The sequence below is a fragment of the Danio rerio genome, chromosome 3, assembly GCF_052040795.2.
Source record: "Danio rerio strain M-AB ecotype USA chromosome 3, GRCz13ab, whole genome shotgun sequence".
Lineage (NCBI taxonomy): Eukaryota > Metazoa > Chordata > Actinopteri > Cypriniformes > Danionidae > Danio > Danio rerio.
Genome location: NC_141023.1, coordinates 706701 through 729790, shown reverse-complemented (window position 1 = coordinate 729790; position 23090 = coordinate 706701). Strand labels below are relative to the sequence as shown.

The 23090-nt window shown below is 36.8% G+C and overlaps 1 protein-coding gene across 3 annotated transcripts; it reads left to right on the top strand.

Moving 5' to 3' along the window:
- The first annotated feature begins 5658 nt into the window (after nucleotides 1-5658).
- On the top strand, nucleotides 5659-22647 carry LOC147845345 (interferon-induced very large GTPase 1). Of its 3 annotated transcripts, none has more exons than XM_087243490.1 (3): nucleotides 5659-5799; nucleotides 12908-18554; nucleotides 21074-22647. In XM_087243490.1, exon 2 carries the CDS (start codon nucleotides 12975-12977, stop codon nucleotides 17688-17690), a length of 4716 nt encoding a protein of 1571 aa, XP_087099616.1. In that variant the 5' UTR covers nucleotides 5659-5799; nucleotides 12908-12974; the 3' UTR covers nucleotides 17691-18554; nucleotides 21074-22647. The 3 variants fall into 3 exon arrangements, with proteins under 3 accessions (XP_087099616.1, XP_087099615.1, XP_087099614.1); XM_087243489.1 differs by having other exon boundaries at nucleotides 12908-18562; XM_087243488.1 differs by having other exon boundaries at nucleotides 12908-18591; nucleotides 21183-22647.
- The last annotated feature ends 443 nt before the right edge of the window (nucleotides 22648-23090 follow it).

Sequence of the window (23090 nt, the reverse complement as noted above, 5' to 3'; positions counted from 1 at the left end):
GGTTGTTACTTCAATGCTGGAGGGGAATTTCCCTGTAAAAATATATATATAATTGTTTTTATGTTTATTAAAGGTAATAATTATCACAAACTGCTGTATCTTAAATTATTATTATTATTTTCTATAAATTGTCAGTCTTCCTTTTGTACATGTGTGCATGTGCATACACAGAAGTTCTGTAAGTGAGACATCTGACATCTAAAATAACACAGATCTGCCAGATTTTTACTTGAACCAAGAAACAGGGACTTTCAACAGAGTGTATTGCTTTGTGTTGGTGTTTTTACTGAAGATGAAGTTGGTATGTATTTATCAGCATTTGTCAAATAAAGATTTCAGAAGTTTACACGAGTGCTGCACTAATTAATGTCAAATTTATTTTCATTAATATGTGTCCTGATAGATATTAAGTGTATTTAATATTCTAATTAAATGAAATAGAATAACAATGTTGTATGTGACTCTTAATAACCAAACAAAATCATTATACAAAATATTTTTAAAGATCTACAGTGCAGAAATGGACTCAGAAGGGATGTTAGAAAGTGATATTAAAGTATTTATCCTGTATTTACAAATATTACAAAAATAAAACCAAGAAGACTGCATTTTAATTCAGTAATATTATTTTATGAAATTATTTGTAACTTATTAATTAAAATGAAGAACAAATATCAAAACCACCCAGTAGGTGGCAGCAGAGCACTGTCTTCATTCAATTGCAGAAACTGAACAAAACTTTAATGGATTAGTAAATATTAAATAAACGATGACACTGATTGCATTCATAGATGACACACCAGGTAATATTAAAAAAATGAATAAAGAATTTTACTCGTGCTGGAACATTTACATACACAAGATAACATCCATTTATATTCATAGCAGCATCAAAGTAAAAATAAATCCACAGTTTGATGAAATAATCTGATTTAATAAGTGAAAAGGTTACAAACATTTACTTCCCTTGATAAATAATAGCTTACTCCTGCTCTTAAGAAATAAATCATTTTCTAACTCAAAGCAGTGCAGTATTGAAAGAGAAACATTTGGACACATGCCCAATATTTTAATAGCCTTAAAGCAATGTGTAATGTTAGTATGTTCAGTTGTAAATTTTCCAGAGAACTCTCCTATTCAAAGGGAAAAAATTAAACTGAAATAAAAACACTGCTTTTTTATTTTTTGTTCAGACTCCACCTTTATTTGTTGTAAATATGCAACATGCATTTTAATTTTGAAGCCAAATAATAAACCATTAAAATATCAGAACTAAAATCACTGCATTTCTGAAAGGCAGACATGAACTGACACCACTGTGAAGAGTCTTTTGGGTCTTTTGAGTCTTGTTAAATAAAAAGTATGTATACAGCTATATTGAGCTTTTTTTGACACATTTAAAATTTATGGCTAAGAAATAATTATTGTTTGGTGTGGTCAGAAAAAAATTAGGCAAATCTTTCATTTTGAGTTCTGAAAAGTGATGTGAAATAAAAACTAATTGCAGTATAACACCATGCAACCATGACCCAAATGCTCATACATGACACACAAAATGTGAAATGAATGAGGCATGTGGACAAAACACAAAATCTAAATCAAGTAATTTTAGCATGTCAAAATCATATTTATGCATATAAAAATATTTTCCCAACAACAAAATTGTGGCTAGTGAAAATGCAGAGCGGCTAGCAACGTTGGAAAACTACTAGCCACAGTGGCTGGTGATCAAAAAAGTTAATGTCAAGCCCTGCCTGTCAGTAATGTCTAGAGGCTGGGAATGGGCTTTTTACAGTGTCTGCTATAATGTTAATGCTGTTTTTGTGTTTATAGATAAATATGGCCACTCTGTGAATACAGTACAAGCAAGAGATTGCGAGGACATATGATGACTTGTGCAGGTGCTGTAGTGCTGTCCCAATTCTTAGGGGGAAATTTTGAAGCCCTTTCCTAATTTTATACAGTCACAAAATCGAAATTGACCATCAATATCTGCAGTGTAGATGAGCTCTTCAAGGAGTAACTGTTTCTGAACTGCTGAAACTTGTTGCAACAGGTTTCAGCTGTTTGTGTACAGTACTCATTCCCAGGGGCAAGGGTGTTGAAGAAGTAGCATGTGAAACGAAAAAATAGCTAGTGAATGCAATGCAGGCTTTTTGTATTTGGTGTTCAACCCAATTACAATTTTCTATTCCATAGAACACATAACAGTTTGTGTTAGTAAACATAAATATCTGCTAATATAGTTAATTCCTTAAAGCAGGGGTTTTCAACCTGTGGGTCGAACAGTGAACAAAGGTGGGTCGCCCTATGTCACATAGCTGCAGCTATTTTTACACTGCGGTGAATCAAAACCAGCATGATAGACGGCAATAACTCAAAAACCTCTTACCCTAAAAATATCTAAAGTGTGTTTCCTACAAAAAGACAACGCTGGTTATGTTTCACTGCTGTCTTTTCCTTTTTTTGTTTTCGCTCGACATTACGAGCACTGCTCTGTTTGAGCCCTCTCAATCTGTGTTTAGCTGGTAAAGTCGCGCCGAAGAGCTTAGAATGACCATGAGGCGACACTCTAGTGTAATTTGGGAAACAGCCACTAGAGGCCATCTTGGAATAAAAACTCCAATAGAACAACAGCATATTATAAGTCTGTTAAATAAACTATTAAAAGTGCTGATGATTGTGACTGTAAGTGCTGTATTGTTGCCTTTCAGGTTGTATCTCAGCTTTAATGCACTTTTTAAATAAATAAATAAAAAACAAAGCTTCTTGCCATTGCGACAGTAATGAGATCCAATGGACGACCGATCACTTTCACTCCAAAATGGCGGAATCCGGGGCTGCTGCTGGGCGCTGCTGTTGCAATGGAACATTCTATTGCAGGGGTGGGCAAACTCGGTCTTGGAGGGCCGGTGTCCTGCACAGTTTAGCTCCAACCATAATCAAACAAACCTGCTTATAGATTTCTTGTGATCTTAAAGACACTGAATAGCATGTTCAGGTGTGTTTGACTAGTGTTGGAACAAAACTCTGCAGGGACACCGGCCCTCGAGGATCAAGTTTGCCCACCCCTGTTCTATTGAGTGTCACCTCTTATGGAGTCAGATAAGTCTCAATAATAATTCACGCAAAAGACACGATGTACACATGCGTAGCTGAATTCACGTGCATAAAACCAAATTCACGTGCGTAAAATTTAGGGGTCTACAGATGAAAAATAGCCATTCTTGGCCAATTCTGGCACATTTTACAGTAATGTTTATTAATGTGCATTGACCCTGTAAACAAATAAACTAAACTAAAAATATTTATTTATATTTACAAAAAAATTTCACATGCACAAAATAAAAATACATTTTCATAAAATACGTTTCACAAATGCACCACCATTTGCAAATGTGTAAGAGTGTACAAAAAGTTTTGAATGTTTAAAATTTGCGAGTTCACCCTGAATGAGACTGAAATTAAAAAAACGATCCTCACCTGAGTAAATATTTTTCAGTTTCATATGACACTATCGTGTCTTTTTCAAGAAAACAGCTGCTTTACAACTTCAAATGTTTAACAACCTTACAGTTTTATATATCTTAACAATAAAAATGAGAAAAAAAAATATAATTTACTCAGGTGAGGATCGAACACAGATTGAAGGGCATCGTAATGCAACGTGCTGACCGCTGGACCACCATGGAGCCGTTATACTTCTGTGGCCGGAATGATACTTAATCCTCATCATGACCCTGCAGGCTGCATTTTGCTCATGGGGCTGCGAGAAAATAAATGAGAAGAGCGGAGCTGCGGCAAAATAGTGGATAAAAAGAGTGAAGCGATGAACAAATAAATAAATAAATGAAAAAAAGTACAACTGCTGCTTTCTCCGTTCGCTATGCTGGAGAGGAACAGTCTGCGCAAATGGAACGCAGAGTGGTTGTCATCGACTACAGCTCTCATCTGATTGGCTGAAAGGTACGAGTTGCCCTGACTCTGGCAGGAAAGTCTCAAAAATACACACTCTTATACATTTGTATAAACATTAAATTTTTTATGTATTTTATATGTATACATTTGTAAAAAAAAAAATGGTGTTTTGCATTTGTGAAATGTATTTTATGAAAATGTATTTTTATTTTGAGCATGTGAAATTTTTTTGTGAATATAAATAAATATTTTACGCACGTGAATTTGGTTTTATGCACGTGAATTCAGCTACGCATGTGTACATCGTGTATTTTGCGTGAATTATTATTGAGACTTAGCTGATTCCATACCTCTTGGTCATTTTAAGCTTTTTGGTCGCGCTGAGCAAAGCTCTTAGTAAGGGACCGTCGGAAAAGTGCCCACTTTTTTTTTTTTTTTTTTTTAAATGAGCACAAACAATTACTAAAGTAGTGGAATGCTTCATTATAGATCTGTGCATTCTTACATGAACACCTCTGTTATCAAACCAAACACAATGAGAGATTCACTAGCTGCTCTTCACTAAATAACTACAGTAACTTTAATCAATATGCAAATACAATCAAAAGCGAAATAGATTTTATAGCTTTATTTTCTGGATAGGCCATTGTTTTTAATAGGCTAAACCTTTTATTTTATTGTCAATATTTTCTAATGTTTGCTATGTAATCTATCATTTAAAGCTATTTGTTGTCCCATATTTTTTACATCCCAACAGTGACAGATTGCTAATCAATAAATCGCTATAGTGTTCTCTGTTAGTTTTACGTCAGCTAATGTTATGGAAGGGCATAGATGTTATGGAAAATAGTAAAAGTAATGTAAATACCCCCATCAGTCCTTCCTCCAGCAAATGTGTAAATATTAGATCTGTTCAGCGATAATGTTAATGGCATTGGCATATTTATCTGACGTTTCCCAGCTTGCAGTAGTCGATCAATAAGCTGTTTAGTTTCTGATGACTACACCAGCAGTGGAGTTTACTGAGATGTGACGGGGCTTGATCATAATCAGGGGCTTGATCAAAGGTTGATCATATTCTCCTCTAAATAAAGAAGAGGATCTTTATCAACAAAAAAATGATCAGAGTTACAGCCAGCATCCCACAAACAGCACTTCAGCATAATTTTGTGCATATCAAATCGCAAAATCCAAAAAGCCACACACCATGTATTTTTGACTGCTTTGAATGGAGACATTTTTTAACCCATTTTTCCATATTAAAATATTATGGTGGGACCTGAGATTGAATTACTTGCCAAGGTGGGTCCCGGAATAAAAAAGTTTGGGAATCCCTGTCTTAAATCACATTGTTGTCTAAATGAAAATGTAGAAGGAAACTCTTAAGTTTGAAGTTGTATATAAGGCACATGCATTAAAGATCACATGTCTTGTGGGAATTATATATATATATATATATATATATATATATATATATATATATATATATATATATATATATATATATATATATATATATATATATATATATGTATGTATGTATGTATGTATGGTATGTATACATGTATGTATGGTATGTATGTATGGTATGTATGTAGTTTGTAAAATACACTTATAAAATTCAGTCAAAGACTTTAGGTGCTTTATGGCACAAATATAATATTGTAGATCACCTTAAACACTGCAAGCAAATGCTTCAAGTGCTGTGCACATGGATGTGTTGGGACAGGTTTGAAAACCAGTGAATTTATTTTATATCACGTGATTTCCAGGATCAGTGGTATTGTTTTGCATGTCTACATAAAAGAGGGACAGAGAACATTTGAGATTTTCACACGGGAGACCAACAATCAACACACACAGACAGCCTTCCATTCACAGGTTTGAATTTATCATTTAACACATTTATTGCATTACTTATGTATTTATGTATCACCTAAATAATATTAACAATGTTAAGTTTGTTTAAAAGCAGGAGTGTCTAATCTTTCTCCTGAAAAGCCAGTTTTCTGTTTAGTTTATCTCTTTTTCCAAATAACTATACTAGAACCTTCCAGTCAAGAGTTTGAGGGAGGTTTGCGCTAAACTCTGCATGACAGTGACCCTCCGGAAGCAGGATTGGACAGCCTTGATTTAAATTATTCTGTGTCTCAGTATTTTTGTTGGTTCAAAACCAGAATCAAAAAGTAGTAAAGTAATTGAAGTCAAAACTATTTCTTTTTAATTGTTTCCCAAGTGATATTTAACAGAGCAAAGAAATTTCCACAGTATGTTTTTTTTCTTCTAGGAAAACTATCATCAAATGTGGTTTCGCTGTAATAAAAGCATTTATTACATGTTTGAGCAGTAAGATCATGTGGTGCGGTGGCTCAGTGGTTAGCACTGTGGCCTCACAACAAGAGTCTCACTGGTTCCAGTTCCTGGAAAGGCATCTGCTGCGTAAATCAAATGCTGGATAAGTTGGCGGTTCATTCCGCTGTGGCGACCCTGGGTTAATAAAAGGACTAAGCTGAAAAAACTTAATAAACGAATGAAAACAATTTTAAGGTCATGTGGCACAGTGGCTCAGTGTTTAGCACTGTGGCCTCACAGCAAGAAGCTCACTGGTTTGAGTCTCAGCTGGGCTCTAGATGGCACTGAATATTAGGATTTTGCAAAATAAGTTGAAAAATCTTATATACGTCATTGTGGCACAGACAAAATAAATCAGTTGTTAGAAATGACTCATTAAAACTATTATGATTAAAATGTGTTTATTATATAAATCTTCTGTCAGCAAATATCACTTGAGAAATATTTATTTACTAATTAAAAGTTCACAGAAGGGTTAATAATATTGACTTCAGCTGTGTGTAGTCTTTTCAAATTCATCTGCCTGCTTTTATGTTATCATGAAGATTTTGATTAGCTGTTTCAGGTATGTTTGATTGGGTTCGAGTAAAAGTCTCCTGCTTGAGTCTGACTCTTGAACCTCAGAAATAAAAACCCTGATTCAGTGTATTTTGAAAACCATCATTTACTAACGTTTAAGAACATTTTGACTTCAGTTTTCTGCTTTTTTGACTTTGTATTAGCTTCATATTCACATGTAAATAGGTGGAGAGATCGTTAGGAATTTTAGAACTATTAGCGACTGTAATAATGACTGCTGAATGGGTGTTATGAACTGGAACTGATGAAGACAGGACAGAACTCATCTAAGCAGGATGTTAATGTGGAAGAGAGCTTTTATGTAGCATCAAGTAGTGAAAACTGGGTGTGAGGATGAAACAGTGGAGGCAAAGGGAAATGTGTGGAGGACAGAAAACACATGTTGCTTCTAGAAAAGACAGAATGGAAAGGTAGCAGTGTAGGGATCAAATGGATTGTTAAAACATGCTGAGTTAACCCTTTTAACTGCCACACCAAGAAAAAAAAAAACATAGAAAATTTTTGATTGCACTTCTTAACTCCTAATGTCGCAAGTTAACACAATCAATGCATTATTTTTCAACACATCCCATAATTTCTAAAATATCAGCCTCTACTAAATGGTTGAGATGTCTGTTTCTGGTAAAGGTACCAGAATTAATAAATATACTATACAAATCAGTGTAAGACCAATTTATTAAAAAACATAATAAATTTTTTTTGTAAACCAGCAATGCTGTGTAGTGTGAATCAATTTTAGAAACAATCTTCCAATATCAATATCAAACACTGAAAAACATTTCAGCACTATCTTTTAGTGCAAAAGCACGAGTGCTATCTGAAGATGAAACTCCTGTTTACTGTGGTATCAACCAATCAATCAAATTTCAAAAAACTGTGTGTGTGTGAGTGAAAGTGAATAATGTGTGTAAGAGAGAGTGTGAGCAATGGTGTGATTGTACCTGTGTGTGTGCATGTAAGAGAGAGAGAGAGAGAGAGAGAGAGAGAGAGAATGTATGCAAATGAACATGCTAAATTATCTCATCAGTGAAGGGATTTTCTGATAAAAGGGCCTGACGATGTGAGTTCTTGTACCATAGAAACTATTGACATCCATCAAATAACTGCAAAAGAAAAAATAATCAAATATTAATTTTTTACAATCGTGCTAATCCTAGTACACCATTCAAGAGATAAGTCTTTGAAAGTTGTGATTTCCACAAATTAGGTTTAAAAATTCATTATATTTACTTCAAAAGTATCCTAAAAGTGTTGAAAAAAAAAAAAAAAATATATATATATATATATATATATATATATATATATATATATATATATATATATATATAAAATGTCTCCGGTCCTTCAACTCTTCTGCTTCCTCTGCGTTGTGTGAAATACTCTTTAATGAAGGCCCGGACACAATATTTGATTACTCCTGTTTACTGAAATAATAAACAGTACAGCCCTGTTAAGTGGATTGCTTGCTGCAGACATACAACATCCACAGCATGGCTGTCTCACAGCATCTGCTTTGTTACATCATTAATATCCACATTTGAATAAATATCATATGAACATTTTGCATAAAACATAACATTCACAATTAACAAATGAACATTGACATACTTGAAATAATAAACAGTACAGCCCTGTTTAGTGGATTGCTTGCTGCAGACATACAACATCTAAATGAAATAGAAAATCAAATCAACCGCATGGCCTTGCTAAAGAGCATAATCCAGTAGACATTTATAAAAAGCCATTTAACTTACAAAAACTACATGTCACAAGTCAAACGTAATGCTTAATGATAATATAACCGAATTATAAACTAAATGTGTGAAATCGCTACTTTCTTAAGTTAATATTGATAAACTAAGACGGAGCATGAAAAACACCTACCCAAAGCATGGCTGTCTCACAGCATCTGCTGCGCTAGGTAAGAAATCAGTAATAATGAACCCCATAAAACAAGGAGGACTGAATTATCTAGATTTTACTACGTTAAACAACACCTTTAAAATTAATTGGCTCAAAAACTTTCTTAAAAATCCCCACTCACTCTGGAATATTATCCCTAATTATATTTTCTCCAAAGTTGGTGGTTTAAATTTTCTTTTACTTTGTAATTATAATGTTTTGAAGATACCGATCAAACTTTCCAATTTTCATAAGCAGATGCTCTTGGCCTGGTCTCTAATATACAAGCATAACTTTTCTCCACACAGATATTATTTATGGAATAATAAAGACATTCTTTACAAAAATAAATCACTCTATTTTGAAAATTGGTTTAAAAACAACTTTCTTTTAGTTGGCCAGCTCTTTAACTCAGAAGGCAGACTTTACAACTATCCAGATTTCTTGCAGAAGTTTAACATTCCTGCTGAATATGCCATTGTTGTAAACTCTATCCCTTCTGGCGTGTTTATTCTAATGCAAGGTGTCACACTACCATGGCCACACACTCACTCCCTGAATTTAATCGACACAATGGTTGGAAGTGTGTGTTTTTCAGCAGACCAACAAAAAAATAACTGTAAAATTAGAGGCCTTTTTCAGAGAGAGATCATAACAATCCCTTATGTAATAACACTATTGAAAATATTCCATGGGAGAAAGTATGGACTTTGAACTATGAACAAATGTTATCCTACTAAGGTCTGTCTTTAGAAATATAAGCCTGACATTGATTTAAACTGCTCATTCTGTCACTCTTCAGAGGAAGACTCTATTCATTTGTTCTGGCAGTGCTCCTTCACAGAGAGATTCTGGTCAGATTTGTTGATCTTTATTCAATCTTATATTATGAGTGACTTTTCCTTTTCTTTTAAAGTTATATTCTTTGGATTGTTTGATGACTCGAAAGAAAACATGGAAAAAGTATATGTAGTTAATTTGTGTATTCTATTAGCCAAGTTTCATATTCACAAACAGAAGTTTAGTGGCTCTAAACCTTTTTTTGATCTGTTCAAAATCGACCTAGACCAATATTTGGAAACTATCCAGCATTCTCTTCATCCAAAAGCAACAAAAACGGTGTCCTTATATTCTTCCTTTGTGTCTCTCTAAGATGTAACTTTATTTCATCAGTCCTATTTTTATTACCCTGGCGTTTATTTGTCTTTGTGTGTATTTCTGTGCATTTGTTTATTTATTTGTATTATTTGTCTCTATGTATGTAATTGTATTTGATCGACCTCTTTAATAAAAAAAATAAAAAATAAAAATAAGCCAAAAAAAAAAAAAAAAAAAAATCTGCTGCGCTAGGTCACTTCCTGCCTAACTTGTATGTCTGCGGTACCCAAACAAACCACATGAGAGCGCCCTTACTCTATAAAGCACATAACTGCTCCATAATTCAGGAGGATTTACAATGAAAAATATAACTTCGTTACATATATATATATATATATATATATATATATATATATATATATATATATATATATATATATATATATATATATATATATATATATATATACACTTAATAAATTATCTCAGTATATTCATGAATAAATAACAAGCTGTGTCATATTTAAAAAGTTGATATTTCTCAGCAAACAGTCCATTCAGACTGCAGAAATGCATAATATTGTTTTGAAATCATTTGTTTTGCTTTTCTACCTTAACCATAAAGTGACAAATCAACCATTTGCTCAAGCAAATGAAAAACTAATACAAACACACTAAATATTTTTCATACATAACATGTAAAGTTAGGGCTCTTAGAGGGTATTATGTCAAAAAAATATGCTTGCCTTGCAAATCTTCATCAAAAACAGTTCACATATCAGGAGTGATTTCCTTGTTTTTGATTTCAATGGTAGAAGCAATGTTGTGACGAGTGCTGTTGATTGAGTTAGTGACAACTAGTAGATTTTTTTGGCATTACAATCTCAGGTTTAGTTAAGTTAGGTACTCCTCTTAATAAGATATGGTCTGTCAAAATATGGTCAACCATTTGGTCGTGCAGTTTGGGACAAACATCAGTATAAAGGGTAAATTCATAATAGTAATCTAATATGCAGGCTATGGTCAGGGTAGGCAAAAATAATCATTATGCATAAGACAGTTCAGCATCAAAGAGGTAAAATTAACAATAGAAGGATGGAGGAGTAGCACAATACAAAGACATGCGCTATAGATGAATTGGATGAACTAATTTGGCCATAGGCTAGGAGTGCTTGTGGGTGAGTGTATGGGTGTCTCCCAGTACTGAGTTGTGGCTGGAAGTGCATCCTCTGCGTAAAACATATGCTGGAATAATTGCCAGTTTGTTCTGCTATGGCAACCCCTGATAAATAAGATAAAAGAAGAATGAATGAATGAATGAATGAATGAATGAATGAATGAATGAATGAAGAGGAGGGTGCAGTGGAGGCATAACAGGGATGGTGGGTTAGGTCCAATGAAAAGAGATGGGCCTGGGTGATAGAGCAGTAGCAAGTTGTAGAACAGAAGCAGACCTGGCATGTGAAGCAGAGGAGGGCCTGTGATGGGGAGCAGAGTTGAGCCTGGACTGTGGAGCAGAGTTTGGCCTGGATCGCAGAGCAAAGTGGCGCCTGGGTTGTGAAGCAGAAGTGGGCCTGGGTTGAGGAGCAGCAGATGGCCTGGGTTGTAGAGCAAAGTGGCACCTGGTTTGTAAAGCAGAGATGGGCCTGGATTGTGGAGCAGTGTTAGGGCTTGGGTTGTAGAGCAGTGGATAGCCTGAGTTGTGGAGCAGTGGAGAGCCTGTGATGTGGAGCAGTGGAGAGCCTGTGATGTGGAGCAGTGAAGGGCATGTGTTGTGGAGCAAAAGCAGGCCTGGGTTGTGGAGCAGTAAAGGGCATGGGTTGTGGAGGAGTGGAAAGCCTGGGTTGTGGAGCAGTGGAGATCCTGTGTTGTGGAGCAGTGGAGGGCCTGGATTGTGGAGCAGAAGCAGGCCTTGGATGTGGAGCAGTGGAGGGCCTGGGTCTTGGGGCAGAAACAGGTCTAGGATCTGGAACAGATGCCTGGCAAATGTGGATTTGGCTCTGGCAGGTCTGACAATAGTAGCTCTGAAGACACTAGCAGATCAGGTAGCTGAAACAGGTGGCAGCTGTGGCAGAGACCCGGGAGTTCTGATAGCAGCTCTGGCAGCACTCAGGTCAGATGGCTCTTACAGGTCTGCTGACAGTGGCTGTGATGACTTTTGCAGCTCTTGCAGCAGTTCTGGTGGCAGTAGTCACATCTCTGGAAGCTCTGGCAAGTCAGAAAGCACTCTGGTGGTAATGACTCTGGCTTTAGAGATGTATGCTGTGGCAGTGTCATCTCAGGGTCTAAAGGCTTTGGCTCTGGAGGCCCTCGGATTGGAAGCGTCTGGCTTTGGCAGTGATGGAGGTTTGGGCAGCTCTGGTGGCTGCAACAGGGGAGCTCTGGCAGATTGTTTAACTCTGGCAATAGAGGCTCTGGTTGCAGCTCTGGCAGGGGAGTTCTTGGGAGCTGACCCTGGACTTTTGGCCATCCTGGGAGCTGGTATGGCCCTGGACTGGTGAGCAAAATGCAGGAGCACCTGTGAAGACAACATTAACATGGTGATGTAACAATGACCATCGGGGTAAGGTCAATTTTAACAGCTGTTGAGTGTTTCGGTAAACACAGGCCACTGTGTTAAAGAAGATGCTAGGATTTCTTATAATAAATTTGAAAAATAAGCAGATCTGGCAGACTTTAAAGCTGTTCTAAAGTTCATGATAATAACTTAAGAATAAGCTCAACCTCAGCACTGAAGATGTGGGTGGAGACTTGTACAGTCATTGTTGCTGGTTCATGCATCAGTTCTGGTCAGATGGACCACTGAGCTCAATAATATGCCTAATAATACATTCTGTTGCTGTCTATCGCCGTGGCTCTTTAATCATCATGGGTAGCTCTTTGTCTGCAAACAAATGCTCAATATTATTGCTTTGAGTTCTGCAGTGTTGATTGAGATATTGAGTTTGAGCATCATTTTAACAAAATGTAAAGTCTAAATTACTGAAATGATTGCAGCATTATTAAGTGGATTACTGTACTATGTTAATAAGTTTATACATTTCTATTTATTCAACAGGATACAGTTAGGACTTTTTGAACAGGGGTCAGGCAAGAGCAATACAATCAACTGGAAGAGATTAAAAATGAATAACATACTTCACAGACTTCATCTAGAAGGCAAGCACCAAAAACTGAATGTTGCAGAAGTTCATCAGATAACTGAACATTCATTAGAGTCTCATGACTCTTGTGATGAAAAAGAGCTGGTTCAGTGTTTCCTGCAAAAACTGCTGATGATGAACTACAGAGCAAGATACATTCATGTTGAAGAGACTAATAAAGAGACTTACACGGAACAAACTTCTAAAGACTCAGATGAAGATGAGGGTAATATATTTGAAGAAATGTCTTTTTCTAATGAACCAGCAGTTCGGGAGCAGGTCCACCCAATGGACATTCAGATGGCCGTGTTTCATTGTGCTGATGGTTTCCTGAAGCAGCTGATGGTTACTAAACTGTCCCAGTGTCAGTTCGCTCTGCCTCTGCTAATTCCTGATCCAGAAACACAACAGATTGAGTTTCCCCTCTGGACATTCAGACAAATCAACAAGAGCTGGAAAAGGAAAACCACCGACAATGAAACCATCAGTCAAACCCAGCCGATCTGGAAGGTACAGGCTCCACTGGTGTTCTTCTTCAGGTTTGGCTCAGTGTCTTCATCCAAGTCACAGCTGATGAACAGTCTGATCAATGAGAAACCCAACACGTTCTTCCACAGGAACTGTCCGGGCAGCAGCAGATCCAGAGTCCTGATGGACGGAGTGGTGGAGATCGCCTGGTTCTGCCCTTCTGGTACAAATGAGGATCAATTCACTGACTGTGTGGCCTTCTGTAATCTACATGGAGATGCAGGAGACCATGAGAAACAGTGGAAGATCCTCACTGAAATGGCCTCAGTCAATGTGGTTCTTCTGCCACGACTAGACAAAAGTGCCAAACATGCAGAAAAGATTCAAAACCTGTACAGAAACTCAAAGCCACTGATTTGCCTCTTTACTGAAGATAAATCTACAGTGCAACAGATTAAGAAAGGGAAATTCAAAATTGGCCTGAAGGACAGAAATCAGTCAGATGTGTCTAAGGAACTCAAAAGAGCTTTAAGTGATTGTCTCTCTGAGTCATCTTCTACTTTCAGTCTTGAAGATCTGTCCAAACACTCAGACATCAGAGTCGATGAGGAAGATGATGAAGACTGCAGGAGAGGAAGAGAAGCAGCACAGCAGATGATCAGTTTACTGGAGAAGAAAGATCTGTCAGAGAGTAAAGAATCATTTCTGCCTCATCAGGGGAAACTGTGGCATCAGTGGAGTCAGAAGAACAAAGAGCTTCATCGACCCCAAACACATGACATAGAAATGGAAATCAGTCAGAAACAAACAGAAATGGACAAAATCCGTGAACAGCAGCATGAGGCGGACTTGAGTGAGTTTATGAAGATCTTTATTAGGGAAATAGACCAAAATACTGCAAACAAGCTATATTTTCTTAAATGGCTTGTAATTCTCATGGATGAGTTTATTTCACTTAATTTTTTCAGTTTATTTTTAGTTCCTGACCAACATGACAAAAAAGATGACACTTTGACAAAAAAACAAAAATTGCAAGAAAAAGAAGACAAATTAGCACATCATAGGGCTCCAAAACAGGCAAAATTTGAAGCTGCAGTCTTTGGTCTGGAGCACATCATGAGGGAGATCGGTCAGATCTATGAATCATGTTCATCTGTGAAGGAGAACAAGAAAGATCTGCCAGTTCACTTCTCTTCTCTCCCGAGTCTTGCGGCACAGTTGATGATCTCTGGGTTTCCACTGGAGCTGATGGATGGAGATGCTGCTCATGTTCCTCTGCTCTGGATTTCTGCTGTTCTTGATCAACTCGTCCAGAAACTGGGAGACCAGACTACAGTCTTCGTGCTGTCAGTTTTAGGGCTTCAGAGCTCTGGGAAATCCACCATGCTGAACGCCATGTTTGGACTCCAGTTTCCTGTCAGTGCAGGCAGGTGCACCAGAGGAGCTTTCATGCAGCTGGTCAAAATGTCAGAGGAGATGAAAAAAGAGATGAACGTTGACTATATTCTGGTTGTTGATACTGAGGGTCTTCGTGCTGTAGAACTGGGTGGAAAATCAAGACATCATGACAATGAACTGGCCACATTTGTTGTTGGGCTTGGTAGTATGACCCTGATCAACATCTTTGGAGAAAACCCATCAGAGATGCAGGACATTCTTCAGATTGTTGTTCAGGCCTTCCTGAGGATGAAGACGGTCAGACTGAATCCCAGATGTGTGTTTGTGCATCAGAATGTTTCAGACGTCACAGCTGGAGAGAAAAATGAAGAGGGAAGAAAACGATTGCAGGAGACACTGGATGAGATGACAAAACTTGCTGCTAAAGATGAAGTCTGTGATGCTGAACGCTTCAGTGATGTCATTAGATTTGATATACAGAATGATGTAAAATATTTTGCTCAGCTCTGGGATGGTAATCCACCTATGGCCCTACCAAACTCAGCCTACTGTCAGAATATTCAAGAACTGAAGAAAACTATCATGTCTCATGCGTCAAAGTCAGATGGAATGGGACTGGTGCATATAAAGGACCGTATTAAAGATCTCTGGGAGGCTCTACTGAATGAACGGTTTGTCTTCAGCTTCAGAAATTCTCTGGAGGTAGCAACGTACAGGAAACTGGAGACTGAATACAGCAAGTGGTCCTGGAGTCTCCGCAGTGCTATGATGGAAATAAAGAACAAAATGCACATCCAAATAGAAAATGAAGCAATTAATGAAGTTGAGGAACCTGATCTACAGAGAGAACTGAAGCAGACCAGCGAAGAAGTGAAAAAATCAATGTCAGAGTTCTTTGAGAAAGATCCAGATGCAAACATTCTGATTCAGTGGAAAAACAGATTTGAAACTAAAATCAAAGAGCTTGAGGAAAACATTGTGAAGGAAACAAAGAGGAAATTAAATGAGATTCTTCAGCAGCGAAAGTTGAAGAAGAAGATTGATGCTCAGAGAACTGATGATGAAAACACTCTCTATGAAAAGAGCAAAGAGCTGGCCTTAAAACTCAAACACAACACAACTGATGAAGAGACGCTGAAGAAAGAGTTTGATTTGCTCTGGAATCAGTCGATGAAGGAAATCACCAAAGGTGCTAGCCCAATCCAAAACATCGACATAATGAGAGACGTGAGACAGATCCTCGGGGACATCTGTGTAAGTGCTCCTGTAGACCACTGGGGAGGGTATAAGGATATTTTTACTGTGCCTGATTATTCAGATTATATACAGTTAAAGAAATCCAGCGTAATTACAGGAGCTCTTAAAATGGCTAAAGGGTTGCTTGGTTACAATCACTCTAAAGATTGGGAAATAAGATTATTTGTCAGAGATGTTGCTCAGCAGACAGACACAATGATTCAGGCATTAAACATTTCAAAGATGGGCTACAACATCAGCTGCATTCAACAACTCACAGGCTACATCAAGGCAAGAGTGACAGAACATGAGGAAAGATCAGGGAAATACGTGTTCAAGAATGAATTCTTCATGGATTTGGTTTATTCTGTATTCAAAAGATCTGAGAAAATGATCAGTGACCACCACAGACAATTCAGAGAAGCAAATGACCCTTTTCTCTATTTGGAGAGGAAGAGAGAGGAATACTACTGTGTTTTCCAGAAATACCTTCATGGAGCAACATCTGCTACTGTTTTTGGAGAGATCATCTGTCAGAAACTGAAAGAGCCCATTGAGCAGAGCGTCTGTAAGGAAACTGCGAGAGTTTTAGCAGATGAAATCATGAAAAACTGTGAATCACTGAAGGGAAACAGATCAAACCTGGAGAAACACATCCTGAAGACACTGGCAGAAGAGGAGAACTTTGACAAATACATGGACTACATTCATCATCCCAGAGATTACGTCAAGTATTTCATCAGAGATGAGGTCAGCCGGTACATCAGTGATCAGTTCAATGACAGTGTTTTACCCAAGATGAAGGAGAACACTGAACTCCTGCAGCAGAAGATCCTGAACGCAGCTCATGCATCTACTGAACATGCTCAAGCTAATAGTGGAGATGTTGCTTTGTGGTTGAAGAGTTTCACACAGCAGCTCTCAGATCAGCTGATCTTCTCTGAAAAACACCTCAGTGGAGTCAAACATGATGATGTTGATGATTTCAATCTCCTAGAAAATGTGATAAAACAAGAGCTTCCTGCAATTATATCTGATAAAAGCAAACACCTCAATGACTTTCTGTTGAAGCTGGACTACAATGACAGACCAGATGAGCTCCTGATTGATCAGTTCTGTCAGTGCTGTTGGGTTCAGTGCCCGTTCTGTAGAGCCACCTGCACAAACACCATAGAAAACCATGACGGAGACCACAGTGTTGCTTTCCATCGAGTAATTGGACTTAATGGAATAAGTTACTGGAAAACAACAAATTTGTCAACTCAAATCTGCACATCAGCTGTAGCGAGCAGTCGTCGAACATTTATAAGTAACTCCTCTGAAATATTATGGAAAGACTACAGGAAAGCAGGAGGAGTTTATGCAGACTGGAGCATCACCCCTGATCTCTCTGAACTGCCCTACTGGAAGTGGTTTGTGTGTAGATTCCAGAGAGATCTGGAGAAATATTATGATAAAACATTTGAGAGGTTAGGTAAGATCCCAGCAAGTTGGCGAAAATGTACAAAAGAAGATGCAGTTATAAGTTTATTTGGACAGTGCACTTTACAATTGAATGAAAGCTTTATGGAGAGAATTATCAAATGGTTTTACTGAAAATTAAACAAAGTAGAAATAAGTGATCTTCCTCATCAGCAATACCCGGAGATACAATATAAAGTGGATCCCTGTGATAGTTATTTCACACTCAGCCAGCTGTATAATTACTGAAACAAAGCTTTAGATTTCAGTCATATATGCATACAGTGCATTACTTAAGCTAAATAATGTTTTATTTTAAAACTTACACCAATACAAATCCACTGCTGAAGCTGTCTTGTGGACAAACACAGAAATTAATTTGGCTAGTGAATTCTCAAAGTGCATTCTGGGTCTTTTTTAGCCGTTAAGTATACATGGCTTGTACACTTGTTTCTGTGGTGCATTGTGGGATTGACTGAGGTCACTTTGGTTTTGGACAATACTGGAAATTGCTGTTCTTTCAAATACACTCAAATACTCAATATATTGAATACAGCTTCTTATAGTAGATCAAACAGCATGCTATTGCGGTGATGAGAGCGGGATTGTCTAAACCTCTCATTCTTTACTTTCACCAGAATATTAATACCTGTTTGATCATGTCAGTTATATGTTGGCTAACTGTCTAGTGATGTATCTGAGGACTCTTTGTAGTGTGTGTTGAGTCTCAGGAGTCTCTTGTACTTAATGTATTGTTTATTTCAGTTAAACCTTAAATCATTTATAATCATCATTCATGTCATTTTGATTTGTTTGTGTATCATTTAATGTATCATTTAATGTATTCATTTAGTCATTAGTCATTTTTATGTACAATGAGATAAAAGGATGTCAAGATTTTATTTCTCACTCAACAATGTTATGATGCAGTTATTATGTGTTTGATATGTGATCATTAGCTCAGTTTGAGTTTTTTTTTTTTTTTGAAAATGTGAATGCGTGTATGTGTGATAAGACCTGTGAGTGGTCTAGACCAGTGGTTCCCAACCTGGGGTCCGTTCACAAGGGGGGCGCGGGAGAGGATAAGTGTTGAGGTAGAAAAGGGTATAAAAATGCTCCACTATTATATAGGGCTTTGCAATTAATCAAAAATCCGATTTCGATTTCAAACGATTATAAAAAAAAAGCATTAATGGAGATAAATGATTATTGCATCATATACCGCCACTTTCCAGTTGTACACGTGTTGCTCTAAAAAGCACGAAAGAGCGCGTACTTATGTGTGTGTGCAGCACGCACATGCAGTCAGAAGCATATGCGGCCGCTCAGCATTCGCTCTCATTCACACACTGAGAGGAACAGAGGAGCGCAGACATCTAGTCATCTTAACGTGAGCGCTTTAATGGTCAAATAGGTGTCAAAACGCGGTGTTTAGTAATTATGTACATTAACCTTCATTTGTGTAATAAACAAACGAGTTGAGGATTAAAAGACGTGAAAGAGAAACTATTAAAGAGACAGCGCGCTATAATCCTTCTGCAGTGGCGTAGCGCAAAATGCTGAGGCCCCCCTGCAGGGATTGCTGACTGGGCCCCCTGATGAAGTGGGGGGAATACGTCATACGTCAATTTGCATATCACTTACGTCATCACGTTCTACCGTTTCTGTTTGTTTAACAGCCTATGGTTAATAAAGGGGTATTTATAATTGCACTACACTTTATATAAGCATGTTTATTTAACTAAATGTATTGCTGTTTGAATACAGTATGTCATTATAGATGTGTAGTGAATGTGCCGTAATCTCTCTCATGTAATAAACTCAGACAAGTTCAGAAACTGTCACTAAAATATCTGTGATTGTGAACAAGAAAAGAATAAACGGTCCAATTAAATTGTTAAAATAAAGTAGAAGTAGATCGGTTTGACTGTACAAGGGAAATACCTTCACACTGCCTGTGCTAAATCAATTGTCGTCGGTACGCAGAGGGGTGAGCTGCTCTCGGGCTGCAGGTGGGAGAGGCTGCTGTACGAGGACTGACTGGGCCGCCTGTCAGTGCTGTGAGGCGGGGGAGGGGCCGGCGGCATCACACGCAGCTCGTTGAGAAGAGTAGGGACGGTACAGTATGGACAAATGACAGTCTAAAAAAAATCTCCAATAACACACAAAAAAGTCGCTAGATTTGTCGCTAGGGGGGTCTGAAAAGTCGCTAAATCTAGTGACAAAGTCGCTAAGTTGGCAACATTGGCGGCAAGCAATCGCAATGAAGTAGTCCACCGCTTGAAAGGTGTTTAGAGAACACAGACCTGTGAACTTTGGTTCCGAGTTCCGACCACAGTTGTTCCCAAGAGTTTATTGAAAATCGCGACGACGCGGGGCCCCCTAATCACGCGGGGCCCCCCCCCGCGGTGCGTGCCCTGCGGGCCCGTCCGCTACGCCACTGTCCTTCTGCCGCCTGTTTTTATGATTATTAATCAAACAACGAGAAAACCTTCGCTGCTCTTGACTGAAGGACTGCTGTAGTTAGTGTTTTTCCTACAGTGAAGATGCTTAAAGCACAGTTTGTTTAATATTTTTATTCTATTGTATTTATTTCTCTTTCCTTTGCAGGGTGGAAAATAACTATGTGTACAGTTGAAGTCAGAATTATTAGCCCTCCTGAATATTAGCAACCCTTTTCCTGCCCAATTTCTGTTTCATGGAAATATTTTTTTTTAACATTTCTGAACATAATAGTTTTGATATCTCATTTCTAATTACTGATTTCTTTTATCTTTGCTATGATGACAGCACATAATATTTGACTAGATATTTTTCAAAATACAAGCATTCAGATTAAAGTGCAATTCAAAGGCTTAGTGTAATTAGGCAAGTCATTGTATGACAGTAGTTTCTTCTGCAGACAATCAAAAATATATATTGCTTAAGAGGGCTAATAATATTGATCTTAAATTGGTTTCAAAATATTTAAACCTGTCTTTATTCTAGCTAAAATAAAACAAATAGAAGAAAAAATATTTTAGGAAATACTGTTAAAATTCCTTGCTCTGTTAAACATAATTTGGGAAATATTTATAAAAAAAATAAAAAATTCTCAGGAGCGCTAATAATTTTGACTTCAACTGATAATCATTTTGAATAATCGTGAACACAATTATGACCAAAATAATCGTGATTATGATTTTTCCCAAAAGCGAGCAGCCCTACTATTATACAGTTTATGTATTTTTAAGTACAAAAAAAATCTAAACACATGCTTAAAATTCCAACATAATAGTAAAAATAATTAAAATAAATAACTTTAAATAATTATTTAAATTTTGCTCACTCACACAATGTGCTTGTCAACGTGTTGTAAAGGCAAAATCAAAACAAAAATGGCAGAGAGACGTAAATGCAGTGATTCTTTAGAGGTGAAGAAAAAGATATACATATATATATATATATATATATATATATATATATATATATATATATATATATATATATATACATAGTATATACATATATATACACAGTGCATATGTGTGTGCGAGCGTGTGTATTTATATGGTGGGGGGGCTCCAATGTTTGTATATGTTCATGTGGGGGGGCCCCAAAGAAAAAGGTTGGGAACCACTGGTCTAGACTGCAGGAGTCCAACCTAAAAAAGCAGCAAAATCTGATACATAAAAGATGATCAAGTGTGTTAAACCACATACAAATCTGCCGATATTTGCACTTGACATTTATGACACATGATCACTATTTTCTTCATCATTTATAGTTTTTTTTATGCTTGTAAACTGTTGCTGTTCGCCTTTTTTTTTCAAGATCATTAAGACATTATCATTTCATTATTATTAAAAGTCTCTCAAATAATGCTTGCATTTGTCCATTTAACTTTTTTTTTCCATTTTACAATTATACCCTGATAGATATGTTTATGTCTGAGTGTCTAAAGATGCAGTTTTAGGCTCTTGCTGATCTGTATTTATCCAAATCAGCTACCAGGTGTTTATTTACTGTCTGTGTGTTGCTTGATTAATTGTAATCAGCTGATACACGTCGTCTGTTATATAATCATTGAGACGGAGACAAAACCAGCTCAAAGTTTGTCTATTTTATCAGTTTAGTCTTTAATAAAAAACAGCAGCATCTTCTGTTGATCTCTGCACTCAATTCAGCTGAAAGGGCTGTGATTTGCATTGGTTAAACTGATCACCGATCTGGAAAACTTATTATATACTTAAAACATGTCATTAAACCCCCTTAACAGTTGTGGTATTTTTAATGGGCCATAAAATTAAAAACACTATTAAAAATAAGAATAATTAAATAAGATTGTTACGTTTCAGGTATGTTTTGTGGTGTTCTGTTGTTTGTTTTTTGTTTCGCGTGCTCTTCTCTCTTTTCCGCTGTGTATCTTGTCCTGTTTTAGGTGTCCAACCATTGGTCGAGTGGGCTGTCAATCACTATCGTCACTCAATCGGCGCGCCAATAAGGATTGGGTTCGCGCAGTATAAAAGCCGTGAGCTTGCGCTGTTCTTGAACAGCGATTGTCTAACAGCAAATCTCCTCTGTGTCGGCCGGCCTGATCACTTGTGTTTGTTTCGTTTGGTTTAAATGCGATTGCTGTGTTCTAGTTTTCTATTTATTGAGAGGTTGATTTATTAGATAAACTTGTGCAGCTCAGTTTATTGTCTAGTGAGAAGTTGAACGATCTTCATGAGAAATGGATTATATGAGATCTTGATTTGCTACTGGCTAACAGTGTGTACTTTACGAGAACTCTAATAATGTGAGCAGCTTAGTCGATCTATCTGTTAGTTAGTTGAAGCAGGTTTTGCCACATCTGTAATTATGCTTTGCAGTTATGAAGTTTAGTAAGCGTCGTGCTGAAGATTACGGTTTTGTTTCTGCATTTTTCTTTGGTTAGTCAGTTTAGTGGGTTGGGGTTTAGTTAGATTGTTTTGTTCTATTTATTTCTTTGTTTTGGCAACACTCCTGCTTTCTTTGTTTAATGGATTATTGAAAAGTACATATACATTACATTTTCCTATTCATTGTTTGACATTATCTGTTTAATAAATACGTTTGTTTCACTTCTCAAGCAGTTGTGTATTCTCCTTGTTCATCCAGCCTCGTTGATTGTTATGTTTCATCCATTTAATTATTTAACAACTTAAACACGTAACAGAGATCATTGAAAAAGATAATTCTAAAATTGTAAATATTTTTTCAGGGTAATCATTTTTAAACATTAATACATGTATTGATAAGTTTGCTAAGCTGGTTTTCATTTAAGCCTATTTCAACCTCTGGGTGCAACAGATTCACATGTCAATAAAAATAATAAAAAAAACAAATAAAAACATAAAAATCTTTTCCCTCGAAAAAATGTATATTTTTAATTGTATATAACTGTGCGGGTTCTGTTGATGAAACAGATATAAAATTTGCATAAAAACCACCTCGGTAGCAAAAAAAAAAAAACAGAAAACTTCGCAGTTGTTGTTTTCCCTTCATCAAGCTACATAGACAATACAGATCACC